The sequence below is a fragment of the Emydura macquarii genome, unplaced genomic scaffold, assembly GCF_026122565.2.
Source record: "Emydura macquarii macquarii isolate MOO-44397 ecotype Brisbane River unplaced genomic scaffold, CSIRO-AGI_Emac_v2 contig_450, whole genome shotgun sequence".
NCBI lineage: Eukaryota > Metazoa > Chordata > Testudines > Chelidae > Emydura > Emydura macquarii.
The window spans coordinates 15,712,641-15,734,150 of NW_027130587.1; the positions used below are offsets into that span (position 1 = coordinate 15,712,641).

A 21,510-nucleotide genomic window follows, 5' to 3' on the forward strand; every position below is an offset into this window, starting at 1 on the left:
ATTTACTCTAGAAAGTACCATGCGCACATTCAACACTAAACAATGACTACTACCTTGAGTAATGTGGTTGCAATGACCTAGATTCAACTGTTGTTTCTTTGTTGCTTGATTGCTAATTGGAATGATAGAAGCTGTTGGGGGGGGGGAGGCATGACTGGGGTCTGTCATAATCACTGGTGTCTGCTCAGTGCCTTTTGCCCTGTGGGTAAGACCATTCTGTTTTTCCACATTAGAGAACTGATCTGAATTGTTTTGAACGACTAAAAGCAGAGTCTTTTTGTTTCATGAAATCTTATGCATTGGTTTTAATCCCATCCATTGTGATTACTCATTGAATGTCTTGTTTCCCAAGAGCATAGGCCCGTTCATATTCATAGTGATTAAAACTCTGTTTCTGTAAATTATGTGTGTATGCTTCATGGTCAGTGTCATAGTGAAATGCTGCTCTCTACCTGGTGTAATGCAATTAGTATTTATAAAATGTGTTACTATATATTTTCCTAAGATGTTGGTGAATGTATGCAGTTTACATAATACATGGTTTCTTGAAATAAAACTCATTTTATCATGCAAGATTTTGTCTTCCCTTATTTGCTGTGGTGTAGATTGGGCTATAGAACAAAGTAGCGATTTATTTAGACAGTTCTAGAGGTGGGTATAATTATTTACAGACATATCCTCTTGAAGAGCTTAGTCATCTTGGAGAAATTGACTAACAAATAAAACATTTCCCTATAAATGATTATTTAAAAAAAATCTACTGCCCATAGGTATCTGCAGAGCAACAATGGCAACAGAATCTCCTCGCCGTCCTAGCCGATGTACTGGGGGAGTTGTGGTTCGCCCACAGGCAGTCACGTAAGCATGTTTTGAAAGATGTCCAGTTACCTTTGTTTGAAATCCCTAGAATATTCCTGTGCAACAAATAGATGACACTGATGAGATCCTCTCAAAATCAGCAGCAACTTCCTGTTGTAAACAGTACCGTTTTTGTTGTGCTCAGTATTTTCCAGCAAAAGAAAATAAATAAATGCCTCTTTCCAGATTTACAAGGTTATACACAGCAGGCATTCTCTTTGAAAGTGAAACATTTGAGGTTGGTAGGCCAAAATGTTCATCAACCTTACAAGTTACAGGGTAGGTAATTGAACACTTTATAAATAAACAAGAAAAGATTGCAAAACATATTTTGCTTGCTAAACAAACTCTACACTAGATTCAACTGAATCATAACAAACTTGTGTTTAGTGGGCATTTGTGTAGATTTTTTTCCACTGCTGTCTCTCTCTGTTCCATTCTTATGTTAAAAGGTATAAAGAGCCTTTTAACTTTGCTGCCTTAGTAATTGAGGTGTTGTGGATTTCTTTGTGTGGCTCACTCAAGAGAACAGAGGAGACAAGTACAGTGAAGTTTAAAAAAAAGAAAATTGTCCCCTTCAAAACACAGTGCGTAACGGGTTTTCCAGCCTTTGCCAAGTCTCTAAGTTTGCACCATTGACATATGAAGGTATGGTGAACATCCTCAATGAGAGTAACCAGAAAACTTATGTAGTCTTGGCTTTTGCCTGCCATAAGTTATTTTGTAGCAGAAGGGGTGACATTTTCTCAGTGATGGCATTATGCTGCTGAATAGTTTTTGTGTAAAGATCTTGCATTGACATGTCATGTTTTTTGGCAACTTGTACTGTACTTGTAAGAGCTGACAAAACATGAACAATGGTAATGATGGTTATAACTGTCTATTTAGATCTTAGGATTCATTTGATTTTTAGCAGGAACAAATAAAATGCAGCTGTTCCTGTAACTCAGTGAGTTGCATAAACAACTGGGTCTTTGCAACCTAAGCTTACATAGAAGGGAGGAGAAGCCTGTAGAAGAAATCTTGTAATGTGCGAAATGTAGTTCTGTTTATAGTAACCTCTTCTTTGGAGTGAGCTTGTTATCTGGAAAAACAATAATTTAAAAAAAACAAAAAAAACTCTTCATGAATATTTGATTATGTGGCTTTTTGTGTATGATGATTCTTTTCCAGGTTATGTTTTCCCAACCTGCACATCTTGGGTATGGGTACATCACTCATTTTTTATATCAGAATTTATTTTTTTGTGTAGCATGCTACAGATTTGAAGCTCCTGCCCTTACTTTGAATTAGTAGGTTATCGGACAAATGACAGAACATACTAACAATCCACAAAAACAAGAGAGGCATGCACAACAGTGAAGCTAGCTAGAGACCTACTTCGACTACTGGTTTATCAATTACCATGCTAAAACTAATTAGACGTTTAATAATTTTTTTAAAATAAGTACATCAAAGAAGAAATTCTGGAATTGGAGGTTTCCCCACCTGTCAAGGCAAACATTATTTTCAGTGCAGTTATCATTCAATGAATTGCCAACCATGGTTTTGCAGATAATCTAGACCAAGACATAGCCTGCATCTTTTTCCACAATGTTGTGTAAGTTAGTGTATTTATGTCTATATTTAAACTTTCATAGTAATTAAAGGATTCTTCTCTTCTTTTCCAGGGAACAATCCTATATGGAAAGTGTTGTTACATTTCTTCAAGATGTTGTGCCACAGGTAAGTGTAAACCGTTTCAGAGGGACTAAAAGAAACCCAGAACACCAGTCTCTTCATTGATAGAGCCAGCAATACATACAGAATAAGTAAGTTGAAGCTAGATAGTGATATTTTTGGTTCAATTTACACAAAGAACAAAGACCAAAATTTTTAAAAGTGACTGGTAATTTTGAGTGCTTCTGGTTTTCTTGTGTGCCCGTCTTATTCACCTTAAAAGGACCTGGCTTTCAGAACGTGCGAACTGTATGAAAATCAGATTCCTTGGAGGTATTTCCAGGTGGGCACCCAAAATCACTGGTCAATTGAAAGTCTTGACCCAAGTGTTTAAAACAAGACTTGAAAAATGTGCATATATGTGCTAATAAGAGAGTGAGCTTTCTGCCTACTTAAAGATGTGGCAGTGATAGCCATGAAAGGTGGAGACCTATTTGTGAGGTAGATTGACAACTGTTTTGTGGGAAGCCCAGCCCTATTAATTGCTGGGACTCCTACCAAGCTGGTATTTCTGGACCATGCTTAGGAACTTGTTTTTTGTGTCAGTCTCTGGCTAGTAGGAGTCAAATAAGTTTGATACACACCTTCTTGTTTTGGAAGTTTATAATTTACTGGAAAAGAAAAGGAGGGTTTTTCTTTTTCTCTCTTTCTTTCTCCACTTAGCCCAGAACCTTCAGGCTGTTGCTGGGTCAGGAAGGCATGCTTATCTACCCCTTTTCCAGCCTTCAGTCTGCTGTGAGGAGGGAGGAACACATGTGCCTGCCACTCTGCTTTTTTCCTCCAGCCTCCATTTCTTCCGTCCTTTTCCCCTAAAGACTAGCCCGGGTCCTTTTGTTTTCTGTTGTTTGTAGCTTTCCCAAACAACTGCAGAATGAAATCCATATAGTTGTGGTCACTTCATTACTGCCCACAGGCTTCAAAGTAGCAGGATGAAACTGATCAGAGTGGGGTTAATTTCAGGCCGCTGTTATTTGGGAAGGCTGTGGACAGTAGTAGAGGAACTGTAGCTGTTTACCTGTAGACTCAGGAAGGCAACATTACATTGATTCATATCGGGAAGATTATCTTAATTAAACAAGTTAGGAATTCCTTTTTTAAAAAGAAATTGTCAAGCCCTGACTGATATTAGGAAAAGTTTCCCACTGACTATTAGTTATTTTCCAAATGCATTTTTTTCATGTTGTGATTGAAGATATGGTTTAAAATTGAGGATAGTCAAATTTTCATTGAAAGAATTATTGGGTTTTAGCCTGTTTTTATCCTCAGATTTTTTTTTTCTCCATAGTTAAAATGATGCTGTCTTAGTTATATTTTACAAGTCAGTTTGTCTTGTAAGCATGGAATGTACTTTGTTTTGAAAAATAATACCAAACATTAATTTTTTGTTTTACATTTTGAGTGCACATTATTGCTTGTCTGGCATGCACACAATGATTATACAAGTTATTTTCATATTTAATCAAAAAAACTGTACAGTATCTTGCAATAATTAAGTTGGAAACTATGGTATTTCCCCTGTAACTCATACTCTGACTGCTGCAGTTTCTCCTGAGAACTGTAAAACTTAGATAGTCTAGAAACACCAAAAAGCTTCAGTCCAATTTCTCTTTGTACTTCATCTGTTTAAAGGTATCTGTAGAATGTATTCAACTGAACTATGGATCTGCTGTGTTTTGAGTTATAGTGCATTCTCTTTCAAACTTAAATATATTGGTTGTATTAAAATCATCATGTGTAACATTAAAATGTCACAGTAGGAATGAGCTTTATAAGAGAGGCTTCTATTTTTTTCAGCCTTGGTTGTAAAGTTTTTAAGTGGGTCAAAAGAATTAAAAGACTTAACATACCTCTCTCTAAAGATCCTCTTTTTATTCTATTAAAAATAGATTAAACTGACAAAATCCAGGATTATAGAAACCACTGTCTTCTGTTCTGACAAACTTAATTCAAGGTTTATGCTTCTTAGAGGCTAATTGGCATTTCTTCCCTGTGCCCAGAAATGGTTGTATGGGTCTTGCCACATTTACTTTAATAAGTGTTGCTATGCTAGTTGAATTAAGATTAAATGTGTGGACCAGGGAACCACCCGTCTCAAAACCTCCCCAAAATACTGAGGGTATAAGATACATGCAACAATTCTTGTTTTCTTTTCATTAATTGATGTGCTCTATGCAGAGAGCAAAAAATAAAGAAGTTATACTTTTTTCTTTCAACTTTTCTGTTTTTTGTATAGGCCTACAGTGGTACTCCACCCACAGAAGAAAAAGAAAAAATAGTCTGGGTCAGATTTGAAAATGCAGACTTAAATGGTATGGTTTCATCTTTTTTCAGTTTTATGTTTGTATCTTTTAGGCCCATATACAATAATTTTAAACCAGCAAAATTAAAAAAAATTACAGTATACACAGGAGTTGGCTAAAACAGTACTCCTTTACTCCTCCTTACTAACCAGGAATGAATCTTTCTTCGGTAAAATCCTGAGTGAATAGATAGGCCTTTACTCAGCAAATGCCTTGAAATGTGCTTTGAAAGTGAGCGAACTCTGATTTTTGTAGGATTAATGAAGTAAGCAAATTCCAGAGCAAAGCCTCTTGGCCCCTCACTATCCAGATCAGTTAAAAACAAAACATAGGGCTGAGTGTAGTCTATGTACTCATAGATTTATAGCCTGAATCACCTAGTTATCTCTCCCAATGGCCTCATGCACACATATTGAATGGGTGCAGTGACATAATAGACTTCTGTGTTACCCAGCAATAGAAAGCAGTCAAGGCGGATGAGCAGTAACCTAACTCCATCCTCTTTGGTCTCGCAGAAGGAAAAGAATAGCTCAAGAACAGAATATGTACTTGTTTAGTACTTGTTTGCCCCTACTGGGATCTACAGGTGAATTGCTTTTATTGAAGGCTGTTGAATCAGAATGGACAACTGACTTTGACCATCATTCAGAGGAAATGATCATAGCAGTCTTTGTGCCATACTTAGGCCTATAGCCATATTGAAAGGCATCCAGAAAGTTAGTTCTTCAGGTAAGATTTGAGCTGTTTTGCCTCCATCTTCCCAATAATCTTTCTCAAACATGGAAGGTTAGAAACTAAGTGGTACGTGGTGGGACTTCAGTGTGAGGTGAACAAGAGCCAAATGACCGCTTGTTTGAATGAACCAAACGTCTTGCTGTCCCATATTGAGGTGTTAACAATGAACCTCAGTTTGCATTTGCTAGCCAGGGAGCTCTAAGCCTATCCTGCAAGTCATAGTTTGCAGCTCTCCAAATGCTTTCAGAAACTCTTCCAGAGGTTTGCTACTACTTGACTGCTGCCTCAGTGTCTCTGCGTTACTCTGGTGGTAAAGGCTCACTCTGATCCCAGATGTGACATGATAATATGACAGGATAGGGAATCTTCATGTCATAGTGCTAAGTAGGGCAGGTTATACGACTCTACAGCTGTTGGAATGGCAGAAAGATTACTGTTCACGAATTTATAGCTGTTCAAGATGGAAAAGACCCGTTAGGTTAGCCTGTATATATCACTGCCTCATGCTGAAGGCCAGTGCATGATTGTTTCCTAGTGTTGTTCCCGCCCCCACCCCCGCTGTCTGTTTGTGAGTGTCCAGGCCACGGGAGCTTTCGCCACTTCCTTTCACTTGCCACAGTGTAATAGAAAATCTAACACATTCAATCAAACCTTTACTTTTCATATTCATCTTAAATTTGCCTTTGTTCAGTTTAATCTTATTATATTTAGTTACACCCACTTTTACCATCCTGAAGAGTTCTTCTCCCTACCAGTTTACATGCTTTTAGGAAGTTGTTATGCTTCTTGTTAACTCTAAGGTAGAGAGGCCTTAGCCAAGATAGAACATTTGGTTATTTTAGTCCATCTTGATATATTTCCTCTACTATCTTCATATTTTTATGGGAATTACCTTTTTCAGAAGGGTGTTGTGAGGATTAGATAATTTGTGTAAACAGCTTTGATCAACAAAGTGCTACATAAACGTCATCTTTGTTATAATTATTATTTTGTTGCTCCTCTGGGATTTTCTTCTGATTGTCCATGTGATAGCATTACATGAACTGGCAGTAATGTAACTTAGAACTGATTATTTTTGCTCAGTTTAAAGACTTGTCTTTTTTCATAAATAGACAAAGTACCTCTGAAAAAGTAGTGAAGAAGAAATCACTGGTCCCTGTATTTTCTCTATGCTCCTTCTAAATGCACTAATAATTCCTGTTGCTAAATAATTTCTCAATTAGCAGAGCACTGTAGACTGCACAGATTTTGTAAACTTGATTTCAGAGTAGTAACTGTGAAATGTGAAGAGGAGCACTGCTAGAATTTCATGGTGCTTATAGAAAAATAACTTGATTGTGTGCTGTTAATCACAGAAGTTAGGAATGACAAAGACCTCTGAGGCATTTTGTGATAGCTGCATTTCTTATGTCGTGTAGGAAGTTTCCCCTCATCACTCCCTCTCAAATGGTGTTTTATACACTCTCAAATAAAACTCTAATTACAGAGCTTATTCCTTATCTCTAAGGGAACATTTTTCACTTATTTTTTCAGTTATAGGAGTTAAGGATTAAAGGGCACATTGCTTTGCCTTTAGTTATAATATGAATATGGATTTAGAAAACTGTATCCCGTATATCAGACATAAAAATAATTTGTCCTAACTTGATGTTTGTTTTTGATATTTAAATCCAATTTAGATACATCAAGGAATATGGAGTTTCATGAAATACATAGCACTGGCAATGAACCACCTTTGTTGCTAATGATTGGGTACAGTGATGGAATACAGATCTGGAGCATTCCTGTAAGTACATAATTAACTCTGTCTTCAGAAAACAAGCCTCCTCAAGATGCTGATTTTATGCTATATTGAATTTTTTATAAAACAGTCTATATTACTTTAAAAGTTTCATATTAAACAGTAGAACGATATAGGATACATTGTACATGTAAAATGTTTTAACATAAGATGAATATTTGGTGTAGCTCACACTCTTAAATTAAACTGCCTAACTTTAAATCTGAGTTTTTTATTCAGACATTTGCTATAAAAGTAAATTTTCAGAATCTGATTTGGAGCAGGGTGTGACATTATGGAGAAGTTAGTATCATAAATATAGGGGGGAAAAAGTCCACCTTAACGAGCAAGGGTAAATTCAACTATTCTATGAAAAATTATGAAAAGGATTTACATTTCCCAGGAATGCAAGCATGACAATATTAATAGCATTTTACAATCACAATGTGTCTGTCATGTACATGATGTGCAATTTTAATTTTATTAAAGTCTATATGTACATATGGGTTTAATTTTATTCTGTCATACAAGGCATGCATTTTGTGTTTCAGAATGGTCTGAGCACATGGACTTAATTTGGGAAATTTTCCCCAAATTTCATGAACTTACAATAAAGTTTAATACAGTATGTGATAAAATTCTTAACTCATAAAATCTAGTGTGTTCAACACCTTGTACTTAAAAATAAACCCAGTGATGATATTGAATGAAATTTCTCCTCTTTGTAGAATACAGAGCCTTTCTGGAAAATATTTCTTTTGCATCTCTTCCTTGGCATGAAAGAAGGTAGTTTTTACGCAGCAGGCTACATTTTAGAAAATGAAATGGAATTTCATTTGCTCTTTGAAAGTACTTTTGCACAACATCTTGGGAGCTGTGTTAAGGACTAACAATTTGATTTTACAGGGGGTGACAGAACTGGAATTTTTCTTGCAATTTGTCTTTGCTGCTAAAGAGGAGGAAAAAAACATAGCTGTTTGGGGAGTAAAATAAGAGACCCTAATGTATCCAATGATTCTTCATGTGGAATCTGGGAATTAGTATATTTTCTTAGATTCCTTGAGGAACTACAGTTGTTTCTCACATTCAAGACTTTATTTTGAATGGACCATTTGGATGCTGCTGTATTTTTATCTTGAAACTTTTAAAAAAGAAGTATCTGTTTGTAGAGAAACCAGATTGGTTGTTTACTTCTCGAGTAAGGAGGGTACAATATATACTATAAGAATTTAGCATGCAAAATAAATTTTCATAATGTATGCAATTAAAGCTTTTAAAACTTGAACATATTCTTGTACAAGTGAGTATTTAAGCCTTTTAAAAAAAATCACTGTGCTTTGTTCATCAAGTGTATTACAGGGAACAAACATTAGGTGTCACTACGATATTGAGCTAAAAAATATAGTATAGCTGCAGTAGTACCATGGATCCTATCAGGTTTCTGAACAAATAAGTTAGAATACATAGAGATACATATCTATCTCATAGAGATAATAACATAGATCTAAGCTAAAGTTTTTCTATAATATGACTTGTTTGAACTTGCTCTAATGAATTTATTTGAATGGATAAGTGTTTAACGAAAGGTGTATGGAGGCACACATCTGGGTTGTATGACTTTGGACTTGTGGGGGTAGTTTACAGTAGAAAAACTAGAGTTTGGGTCTTCATCTGGTAAGGGATCAGTTCTCTGTTGATGGAGTATATTCTTGCCCTGGACATGAGGTGAGAGAGTGCCTTGCATCCTTCTCAGGTGACCCTCTAGCTGAAGAAATTAGTGTCTTTGAAGGAAGCCATAGCCTGTAACCAAGGGAAGGTTGTTATGAGATGGGGCCTTATGTGTAGGGGGAAGATAAGATGGGTGGCATAGGAGTGTCTTGGAGGACTCCATTTCCCTCCTTTTGGGGGGAGAGAATCTTTTTTTGCCTAGCGGTACCATAGTTAGGCCACACAATGTCATATAACTACTAATTCCTTGCCTTTTCTGTCAATAGATCAGTCTCCACACCAGCCAGTCTACATATTTTTCCAGTGTATTTCACTACTGAATATTTTCTATTTCTTGTTAGTATTTATTAGTCTAATAAAAAAGAATAAGAAAAATGAAACTATGAAATCACAAACCCCTATCGGTTGGATTTATTTTTGTGTAATGAAGCCCTTCACTAGCTCATAAATAACTTTCTGAAAGCTGGAGAATGTGTCCAAGTTGATACACCAGCTAAGGCAGTCCATAAAGGAATAGAAAGGAGTTCTAAGGACTTGATGCCCTTCTTTGAAAGTGCTCCATTGGAGCAGGGCAAGGGATGTCAAAGTAACACACTTTAAAACTGCATTTTGACCAGCTATGCATCTAGTCTGTGAAATAAAGTGAGGCTATTCACTGTTTTGCAGCCTCAAGAAAGTGAATCTTTGGAGCAGATTCATGATGAGTTTGAGATGGTTATCTGTAGGTGGTATTTGATACATGAGTCTTGGCAATGTGACACTGTAGCTGGGATCGATGTCAGAAGGTTGCAGTACTTCATGGTATCAGATCTCCAGCAGGATTTGAGGCCACTAGGAAAGAAAGAAATCTTTTGGAGCAAATGTGGAAAACTTATTTGCTATTTGTGTGCTTCATTTCTAAAGGGAAATAGTGCCACCTGGAAGTTTTTACATCTTGCAAGTCGGAACACATTAATTAATTTGTTTTTTGGGGAGCTGGAGTGGCCCATCATAAATCTTGGGACATAGATGAAATATATTATAAAGGAGAAGTCCAGTGTGTTTTCTTTGGGATGAGTCCTTTGTCACTCTGTCAGTAAGATTTGTTACATACTGTGGGGTGAGAAGGATGCTTGTTTATACAAAGGGATTTGGTCCAGGGGAATTTGATTAATTATATAATTGTCAGTTCTATAACTGGACTGGAGTCAGTGCTATGTATTCTTGATTGAAATTAGGTTTGCACTGACATGGGGTGGAAGGCGGCAGAAAGAATGCCAGCTTGTGAATTACCATCCCCAGCTCTGTAGCACCTAGGGTTTTCCTTTGAGGTCTCTTATTCATATAGCTTGGGAGGTCTGATAAGACCCACAGGCAGAGATCACGTAGCTGAAGATTATATGAACAATATTGCCTACTTACATGTGTTCAATAATATAACGTTGAATATTTTCCTTGGTATTCCTATTCTTCTTCTTTGACTTCCCAGTTAGATCTTTTTTTTTCTAAACTTTAAAATTTTTTGGAATGGGGCTTAATATATGAGAAGAATGGACATAGCATAATCCACGCTTGCCTACCCTCTTCCTTTTGCTATATAGGTTCCAGGTTAACAAAAGAATGGGTAGTTGTGTGACTTTGTATACCAAATTGTGCCATTCATTTGGCGGTAGCATGTGTTCTATGCACTTATCCTTTCTACGTCATTTCTACACTGCAATTGGGGGTGTGGCTCCCAGAGCAGGTAGACAGACGCGTACTAGCTCAGCTTTAGATAGCATGCTAAAATAGCAGTGTAGACTTTGTGGTATGGGTGGTGGTGTAGGCTAGGAGCTCAGGGGTCAGGCTGGCTTGTCCTTGAGCATCTAGCCCATGACACCGCCTGTGCTGCAGTGTCCACTCTACTGTTTTTAGCACACTAGCTCAAGAAACCTGAAAAGAGATGTCTGTAATATTTTATTATTTAGAAGCCCTTTCAGTTTTAAGAAGCAACAGTCCCAACGTTTGAAAAACTCTGCACTGAGACTGTCATCTGTAGCACTGTGCTTTCTTTCCTCAGTCTGTTGGACCCTTATTCAGCACATAATAAAATAATGTGCTGCAGGCAATCCAGTTTGCGTCTGAGTGATTATGAAGTGTTTATGACAGCTACTAAGCTGACGCTCTCCATAATGGTGTTACATTGACTTCTAAACACCTTTGCAGTCTGCCTCCAGGAGTGTATGTATGTCTCTGCAGTCTGAGTGGTTTTACATTAACATTTCCTTAGAGTAAGATCTTTGACTAGAGAAGTGTTACTTGCAAATAGAAGATACCGTTTAATCTGCTTCAAAGGACTGAAATAATGTTTGGACTGCGGGGTGCTGAAGTAACGGCTGGAGTTCTGAAGTGTAATGTCTAAATCTGTGTTGCATAAAATGTGGAAGGTGTCTGTCCAAACTAGTTTTCTTTGATCTTTGTTTTGAAATGGGGGTAGGAAGGTTAAAAATGTTTTTAAAATACGCCTTTCCAAGTGGGAAGAAAACTGGAATTCTACAGAAGTATGACTACAAATTCCCATTCAGTAATTGTGCATTGTGGTTTTGTGTTGTGTTTGGAATTTGTTTTCTCTTTGCCCCCTGTCTCTTATTTCAAACACAATGTCAGAACCAGAAAGCAGTTGGAATTGGTTTCTGCTTAATGTGGTTTACAAGAATCTGGTTTAGATAGTTGTTCCTATTCACAGAAATGCATTTTGGCTGCTTTTGTGGGTGATAACTTTTTTCATTCTACACAGGAGGTTTTAGAAGTAGAAAGTGACATTAATTTAGTCTTTCCTATTCAGTTAAAACAGAATTATTAAAATTAAAGCCTAATAAATCATGAATTTTATTGACTGTTCAAGGGATCTGCATAATAGCAAACATAACATATGTTTAAATAATGTTGTTGTAATGGTTGTGGTACAATGCTGCTACTTCAAACTGTATTGGTATGGCAGCTTGCACAATAGATTACATCCACTGATCAGAGACCCTTTGAATACTGAATCATTGTCAGGCAAGTTAAGGATGGCATGCAATCCTCTGACTTGTCCTTTCTTTCACTGTCATAATGTAAAATGATGGACCAATATTTACCAGTTAATAAATATTAAGATTTTAAATATGTTAAAACAAGTTACTGCATTTGCTGTAGTTGATGTCCGCCTGTGTGTGAGAATTCTTTTCCCTTCCTTAGTTTTCCAAAAGCCCTACATGTTAGTGGTTGGGAAAACCACATCCGTTCTTCTCTCTCCCCCTCCCTCCCCCACGTTTAGTCAATGCTGGGAAAAGTGTCAATGACTTATGAGGGAGGAAGCTAATTACAAATGAGGTGCTTTCTTCTCAGTCATCACCAGTGTGGAGACCATGGTGCAGGCTTGCAGTAGGCACTTAGAAAAATGCGACACTGACCTTTAAAAGCATCAGAAGACTTAGAGGTGGGCATAGGGACAGGGACTGGGCTAATCATTCTTCCAGGGTTTTTTTCTTTTCATGCTGCAACTGTTTGAGTTATGTAAGGGTTTAAAAGAGTACTGGTTTTGTTTTAACACACAGAACTTGCATAGCCAATTGTGCTGAATTATTGTTATTAAATTGTGTGATTTATAATGTACTCAGCAGCTGGAGAGAGGAAGGAAAGGTAAACATCACACCCCCCTGCAGCAAACCCTTTGGCTGATGGCGTGGTAGCATCAGTAGGCTTTGGCCTTGTCTTCACTGCTAAAAAAGGACGCTTTTTAACCTCGGAATAACTAACATGCGTAAGGTATTCCAAGACACTTTAGTTTTATTGTGAGGCAAGCCTTCCACTGGTTGACTGTGATAAGTTTACTTTGGAGTAAAATTGCAGTGCCTGGTCTTTACTGTGTTTTTACCTCAGGATAGCTCGCACATATTGGTTACCTCAAGGTAAAACACACACCTGTTTCAGCAGTAAAGACAAGATCTTTGAAGGGCATTCCATGTAACCCTCCTTGGATAGAAGGCAGAGCCAGAAAGCAGAGCCTAAAGTACCATTCTGCCCCTATCCTGCCTGCTCCCCCCAAATATGCTTCTTTTCTTTGGGGTGGTGAGGGCAGGGGTGAAGAAATACTGTCCCAAATTACAAACATGTATTCAGGCTGATGTTAACCCTACCACAGAGACAGCAGAGGATGTGAACAATCTGTTAGTGCAGTGGAGCAAATTACTGATTAGATGTACATTACCACAGACTGGATTGGACAGATATTTTGCAATTGAAGGGAGCTTTTGAGCCTGTTACAGCAAGATACAAGAGCTTAAAGATTTAGGATGATGTGTGGGAGACAGGAGCATTGCATTCTCCAGGCCGCTGCAGCCTCGGTGAGAGTATGCATCACTTTTAAAAATATTTCAATGTAAAGGAGGGGAAGCAAGGTCTAATGGCTAAAGCACAGGTCTGGAGATAGAGATTAGTTCTATTACTGGGTCTGCTACAGACCCACTCTGTGACCATGGGCAAGTTACTGAACCTCTCTGTCTTGATTTCCCTGTATGTAAAATGGGAAATACTTATCTAGTTAACTGTACTTACCTAGTTCATAGGCTTGTTGTGAGCCTTATTTCATTAGTGATTAAGAGCTTTCAGAGCGTTGGACAGAAAAGCTATATATAATATGTATGTATATAGGCAATTATATATGGGCAAGGTACAGCATAACAAAAGCTAAATAGTCTTGAGCCAATCAATGGCCTCTGAATCAGCATTGCTCAGCTTGAGAAGATCTTCAGGGAGCCCACCGTGGAGAGAGCAATCATCCAGCACGTGTGGCGCATCCTACACAGCATCGCAGATGCACAGTGGGCTGCTCTGGATGCCCCAGGCATGGTCTGTCCTTGGTGCAGTGAACCATGCCCCATCTGAACCTCTTAAGATGGCGTTAGGGTCCCAAGCCACCTTTGGAGTTAAGTAGCCATTCATCCAACTTGATGATGAATGTAGGAGTTCCTGGTAGTGGCTGAGGGAGGCTCCCTCCCATTCTTTCAGCCTGAGCTGTTGATATTATCAACTGGATGGAAAGTTTGCACATGCATCAACACTGCCATTATAAGTGTGACATCTGTGAACAAATGCATTAGCAGGTTGCCATAACTACACTTTTATTTTATTAAGGCTATATCTACACTATCAGTTTTGTCAGTAAAACTTTGGTTAGTCAGGGGTGTGAAAAACACACACACTGACCGACATAAGTTTCACTGACAAAAGCACCAGTGTGGACAGCAGTATGTTGGCGGGAGACGCTCTCCTGCCAACATAGCAACCACCGCTCAGTGGGCGTGGTTTAATTATGCCAGTGGGAGAGCTGCAGTGGTACAGCTGTGCTGCTGTAAGGTCTGTAGTGTAGACATAGCCTTAATGTCCTCAGTTTTCCATGGTGGTTGCAATTTTAACACTTCATTCAACCATCAGGGTAGAGTTTTATATTGTGTTTTTTAGACATCTCCACTGTTCTGTTCCCTAGGCAAAGGGAGCACACACACATAGGCATACAGAATGTTTTTACCAAATGGGGAGGATGAGAAGGGTAGCCTTACTCCTACTGTCTGTTGCAAACAGCTATTATATATAGTACACCTAGATTTATATCGCCTATCCTCACAGGCTCTCATGCAGAGCTGTTAATGGACCGAGGAAGAATCTCTGCTTGTTCAAAGGCATGTGTCTGATGGGGGGGATAGGGAGGCAGTCTCATTTTAAGAAAACAAATGGCCTGTGGATATATGTACACTGCATATACCTTATGGGGCATATACCGTACACATGCTGCATGCCCCCGAGCATGGGTATAAATAGCAGTGTAGATGGTGAGGCACTGTTTAGGCAAGTAAAATAAAGCCATGCCTGAAGCCCTAGGGTGTATACCCTGTATGCATCCTTGACACACCCACGCAGTGCCTCCCCATCTACTCCTCCTGTTTTTAGTAGTGTGGTGTCCTGCTGCCTCCCCATTATTGGAGCCTCTCCCTGCTGCATGGAGCTGCCGGAGCCTTTCTCCGCCGCGGTGAATGGCTCCGGCAGTAGGGAAAGGTTCTAGTGTGGAGGGAGCAGCAAGGAAAGCTTCTGTCAGCTCTCCGCTGCCGTTCCCCGTCAGAGCCTTCCACTGCTGCGTATAGCTACACACCACAATCTGAGTACAGCCTGCATTTAGCTGCGGTGTGCAGCTATACATATCCTATACACCATTGTAAGGTGTATGCAGTGCAGACGTACCTCATGTTACTACTAATGGCTCTGTTTATTAAAACAAAGAATTTTACTAATCTGATTTTACTTTGAATTGTTAACACTGAGTGTTCACTTTTTCTTATTTGTCCACTTACACAAGAAAAGTTGAATAGTCAATTTCTAGCAGTTTCACTTTCTGTTCTCATGCTTTTGCATAAGTAATTTGTTTTTTGTTTTTTATAAACACTATACCTTTGAATTTAAGCACTAAAATCCTGGCTTTTTTTCCTCTCCAAATACCTTGTCTGGTAGTATTCCTTTACTTGAACTGTATCATTTCAGATAGTTCATAGGGATATCAATAATCATTTAGGTTTCTTGAAGATGACTGAGATTCACTTTCATACAATGGTATCATAGTTCAAAACGATATTCAAAACCAAAAGGCAGATTTTTTATATCTTACCTAACAACTTCACTATGCATTTGTGTGATAGTGCTGTTGTTATATACTAACAATTAGCATTTTTATTTTTAAGTGTCAAATTTCTAACTTACTTTTTCCTTCTTTTGGTTTGGTGTATATTTGATTTGTTTTTATTTTTTTTTACTGTCTGAAATCTATTTTCTGTGGTTGGAAAATATTATCTTCCTTACAATGTAAACAAATCTTTTGGTTTGTTATGATTTCCAGTTAGTATGCCCTAAAAAACAGAAGTCTGTCATCAAAAGTTAAGCAATGGTCCAGATTGAGCCTCGATCTGCCTGCCGTATTTATAAAGTAGTGACCCAAAATGTCTAAGGGAAGAGGGGATGGTTTCACTCCTTCCTCAATCTGCTCTCATATGAGGAGAAAAGAACCAGAGGGAATTGAACTCAAGTTTGATGGATTCTTTGCTTGCAATGTTGCATCTAGATCTGAGGCTATAAAAATACAACCAACCTGTGTCTTGACTCCTTGGACTGTGGAAGCTGCAAAGTCCCACCACACCAGCTTGTGGCCGTCATTTTGGATTCACCCTTTCTATAGAAAGAGTACCTGAGGCTGCTTTTAAAGGTTCATTTTCAATTCTTAAAACCTGTTTTGGAAATGTTATTTGCTTTTGGAATGGGAAAAAAAACTTTTAAGAGCTTGAAAGCTGCCACTGGGACTCACTGCTTAGCTGGAGCAAATCCAAAATGGCAGCTACAAGCATGCTTCTCTGCAGGTGCTTTTTGAAGAATTAATGTTTGTTTATATTTTGTCTGTCTTTGGAAGATTGGGTTGTTCAGGGGATTGGTAATGGGATGTTCAGCCTTTCACCTTCTGGTTGCCAGCTGACAGCTAGTCCAGATTGGTGGTGACAAAGTTGTTAGCCATTCAGTAACTGTATGGCTTCACGTGTGGTTGTTTTTCCCAAGACAGGTGTCCAACTCAGAAAACTTTGGCTCTCTTTGTTGGCAGACTCATCAATGAGATAAGGACTGTATTGGCAGGGAGATCATACAACTGTCTCTCTCCTCTGGAGATGGTGCTTTCTGGTCAGGATTGGGACACATTAGCAAGGCAATGGTGATAAAGCTGTACTTGTTCGGTGGATAAATAAAGGACACATCAGTCTCCAGAGCTGTTAACTTGAGGACCTTTTATGAACAAAAATCACAAAAAATTAGAAAAGGTGGTGTTGGGTGGGCCTAATCTGTTTTGAAACCTGTTTATTCTATTAATTAATAGATAAGTTTTAAACTGCAAAAGAGACCATGGAGGTTCCCCCCTCCAAACAAACCTAAGAACAACCCAGGATTTTACTGTTCTTTAGTACATAACAAAATCCTTCACCTTGTGCTACATCTTACTTTGTAAAGCACTTTGTAAAGATTGTAAGGATGAAAACAACGATGAGAACTAAAGATTATTTTATTTTATAGAGATGTGATACTTTAAAAGTGTTGCCATTGTATCTAATTCTTGTGCCACAAAATATGTTGTCTTTTTGCCAATTTTTAGAGAGACTTAATTTCAAATAAAATAAGACTAATATTTGACTAAATAAAATGACTAAATTGTAATTAATTTGTAATGTCATGACAAAATCTACAGGAAGGTGGCAGAACATTTTATAGCCTACCACTAGATTTTTTGTTTTTTGTTTTCTCCCACAAAATTAGTTGAGCAACATGTCACCTGCCAAGAATGTGAACCGCACAGTGGAACATATTTATCTAAAGATTGTGATGCTGAAAATGCATGTATTAAGATTATAAAATCTTCTTCCTATCTTTAAGTAAATCCTGCTTAAAGTAGGAGAGAAGGACATGCTGTAGGGATGTGGGGAGCTGCTGATGTCTGAGTTCTAATGTTGGCTGTGCCACTGACTCTGTACTTTTGAGCAGTTCACTTAACCTTCCTTTTGGCTTAGTTTCCCCAGTCAGTAAAATGGGAATTATAGGTGTGGAGGACTAATAAATAAAAAATACTTGTTTATTGAAGAAAAAAAGCATTATAGCCATAAGGAACATGGTCTGTGATTTTTGAGGAAGCCTAATGGAGTTAGGTGCCCTGTCACTAATGAGTTTCAGTGGCAGTTGGGCACCTAATTCCCTTAAGCATCTTTGAAAATCCCAGCCTTAAGTTTTACCATCTCTTCAGCATCCTAGACCAAATACTATGCTTTCTTAAATTCGCTTTATCTGAGAGCAGAAACACAGTGAAGTGAGTTTGGCCTCTTTAACTGTTTTTTACTGTTGGGCCTCTTACTTTGTTTGAAGTAGATTGGCGCTAGAGCTGATGTGCTGGCATGCTTAAAAAGTAGCACGAGGTGACCTGAATTGGGTTATTATAATATGTGAATCACTTCTTCCATACTTTTGTTATGTTAGTTCTTTCCTTTTTGTTTCATTTGTAGTCATTTGTGTGCATACACATATGTGAACCACTCTTTCATGGTTTTGGAAAAATAACCTTTAACTGCCAGTAATAATAGTTTAGAAGTCTTATACTTTCCCATTTTTTCCTTTTTATAGAACTGGTGTGTTCCCACAGATACAAAACCTGCTCCTGCCTTCATCTCTGCTTTCATCTCCTCTTACTCCCCCTCTCACTTTTTACTGTCGCCAAGCTTCTGTCCTAACCACTCCCCATGAATCACTCGTGCCTTCTTCCATGTTGCCTATTATGCTTGGGACAGGCACCCTTGTTTTCTCTCCCTCTTTCCTCCCCCAAACCAAGAAAAGTCATGACATATTAAAGAATTAACTCTGTGGAGGGAGTGATGGGGAAGATGGCTTCAGTGGTTTTACTTTTGCACATCATCCTATCATTTGTGACTTGGTTTGCAAGCTGTTTGGGGCAGGGACCATGCCTCCTGATGTAGGGGAAGCAGCACACTATCTGTGATCAAATTACTAATTTGTTAAAACTGAAATTATTCTGAAAAAAGTAGAATAATTAAAATTTTATATACTGTACAGACACTGCTACCAAATGGCAAAGCAGAATCTGTGATGCTGATAACCTACCTAATAAAATAAGAGCAGAATAGATTAAGGGTCTGAGTCTCATTTTTCTTGCATCAATTTTATAGCCTTCCGTATCAGGAATAATTCTAATCACTTAATTGGTATTACTCCTGACTTGTTCAGTGTGAAACTGGAATAGGCCCCATGTCCCTGGGAAGAAATGTAGACAAATATTTCACAATTTTTGTACTGTCCTGAACATAATTTTAAGTTGAATAATGACAGTAAGTGGAAAAGTGAAATAAGGGTGTTAGTGTTCAATATTTAATTATAAAAAGGTGGGGTGCTTCTATAATAAGCATAGCTTTTGCGTATAGTCTTAATAACAAATAGATACATCAAGGGAATAAGCAGCAGTTTGACATATATTATCTATAGCAATGGTAATGCGCTATAGATAAGAAGTTGCAACAAAGTATGCGTTGGAGTCACTGTTCATGATATGTTGCTCAAATCTTGGATTTTTATTTTTCCAACTTGTCAACTAAACTGCAGCAAGTAATTGAAGAAATATAAAAAGACATTTTAAAAAGGTTGGGTTAGATTTATGGTTTAATACTTAACAAGTTATGAGGTCTTTCTTTCAAATTGTATGCATTTCTGATATTGTAAAATGCTTGTTTGGCAAACTCCCTTCCAAAAATAGTAAGCGAACATGTTGGTTAAATTTTTAGCTTCATTTACATCTGTTTTAAGTTTTTAGTTATTTGGAAACGAGTTTCATAATGTTTGCCATTTTCCTGAAGTTTGACATTCCATATCGGATCCATTACCAAGCAGTTATGAAAATACATTGTGACCAACCATTTACAGGAAGTCTGGAAATTCTTCTTAACTACTTCTGATTTAATCTTTTCAAGATTTCTATTAGTGACTAACAATTACTTTGACTCCCTATTTTTGAAATAATTTTAACACCTATTGAATATATAGTGCACTAATATCTCAGGTTCTTTGACCCTTTAAAAGAATCGAATATTGGCTTTAAACAGAGATTATTTTGCCTCTTATTATAGAATATACAATGTTTAGAACAAACTGTGTGTTAATCAGTGGCCAAATTGAGGACTTGTTTTTCCTGAAAAGTGTACAGTGTAGTTATCAAGATTGTATCTCACTACAGTATTTTACATAGCCTAATGTAAAAGATGCATATCTTGATGTAAAGGACCTCTGTTACTATAATTGGTCAATGATTGGTCAATTATTTTTAAATTTTTAAATATCTAAAATGTCTTCTGTAGAGGAAAGGTATATAAAATTGATTTCTTGGGGGGACGAGAGTTGGGTTTGAGGATGCTTGCATAGAAAGGAAATATTTTTATTTCAGCTTGCCGTCTCAGCTCTTGGGTAAACCAGAACATAACTTAGTGTATGAAATATTGAAGTTTGCTGAGCACATATGGAAATTACCAAGGAAGAGGAGGGAAAAATATTTCCCATGAAATTTATTTCCAGTGGGAATGCCTTTTTGCCTCTTATTTATTTGAATCCCTACCTAGCTCCAAAGAAAAGCTACAGCTCATGCAGGGGGGCCTAAGACATCATTTTTGCACTGATATAACTAAATCAGTTTTTTTGTTTAAAATTTTTTTAAAGTAGTTAAATCAGTGCAAACCCCTAGCGTAGATGCGATTGTATTGGTGCAGACATGTTTACACCCTAAATATCTATATGGTATTTAACTGCAGATCCCTTCATGGTTTCAACAACTATTAAGGCATCCTATGACCCTCCTGTAGCACCAAACACACAAGAACCCCTCAAAACTCTGCAAAGTGGATTCAATTTTGCTATTTGGAAGGCATGGCAAAGTTTAGGAAATGATATTCTGGTGAATTAGGTATGGGAGGAGGGAGGTTATTATGGCTTATTAAAACAAGTAACATTCTTTACATTGTTTGTAATTTGTATATTATGCAGATCAGTGGTGAAGCCCAGGAACTCTTTTCTGTTCGACACGGCCCAGTTCGAGCTGCACGAATCTTGCCTGCTCCACAGATTAGTAAGTACATTGTTGTGACATATGTTTCTTCTCCCTACTGAATGAATTGATATTTTTTCTTTAAAAGTTTTACTTGAATCTTTGTTACACACTGGTATATCAACTTTCCATTTGTTAGAAACTTAGTTAAAATAAGTTACTATTTCAGAGTAGTTTGGTTTTTACTAACATCACTGTTTATTCCATGTTCCAGTCTTGACTTGGTCTATTTCCCATACATTTTTTTTTTTGTTACTTTGATGATCTGACAATGACATAAGATAGCCAAGATACCAGGTTGTTTTAAAAAATATATAAGCATAACTGTGTTCAATGTTTGTTAACTGTGAGTACTAGAGATGCACAATAGTGCTTCTTTGTTCTATGGACTCTTTTTCAGTGCTAGATTTTGGTCTAAAAATATGGGTCTCTTTTTTCTAAATGCTTTTGATTTGTTTTTCTCCTCCATAATTCTGAAGAACTTGTATTTTAACTTCTGTTTTTAACCTCAGATGCTGCTTTCTTCATAAGATAGAAAACTGCTGGATACGTTAAATTTTATAGAACACTCCAGAGACTCTTATCCTTCTATTTTGAAATTATTTTTCAATATATTTATTAATCTAAAATACTCCTCGAGGTGTGTGATTGCAGATATTGTTTGTTCTCAACCTCCTCTCACATAATAGGAACAACTTTAGACTTGAGCCCCTTTA

The 21,510-nt window shown here is 37.5% G+C and overlaps 1 protein-coding gene across 8 annotated transcripts in view; it reads left to right on the plus strand.

The window, feature by feature from the left end:
- The window catches only part of BCAS3 (BCAS3 microtubule associated cell migration factor), a 451,757-nt gene that overhangs the window by 1,293 nt on the left and 428,954 nt on the right, over positions 1-21,510 (plus strand). For 6 of the 8 annotated variants that reach the window (XM_067538144.1, XM_067538140.1, XM_067538137.1 and 3 more), the window contains exons 2-6: positions 771-858; positions 2,529-2,583; positions 4,811-4,886; positions 7,292-7,398; positions 20,734-20,815. In XM_067538144.1, coding sequence (XP_067394245.1) covers positions 788-858; positions 2,529-2,583; positions 4,811-4,886; positions 7,292-7,398; positions 20,734-20,815 — 391 coding nt within the window. In that variant the 5' untranslated portion in view covers positions 771-787. Of the gene's footprint in view, positions 1-209; positions 859-2,528; positions 2,584-4,810; positions 4,887-7,291; positions 7,399-20,733; positions 20,816-21,510 lie in introns of those variants that run through there. The other 2 variants (XM_067538138.1, XM_067538142.1) reach the window with 2 other exon arrangements.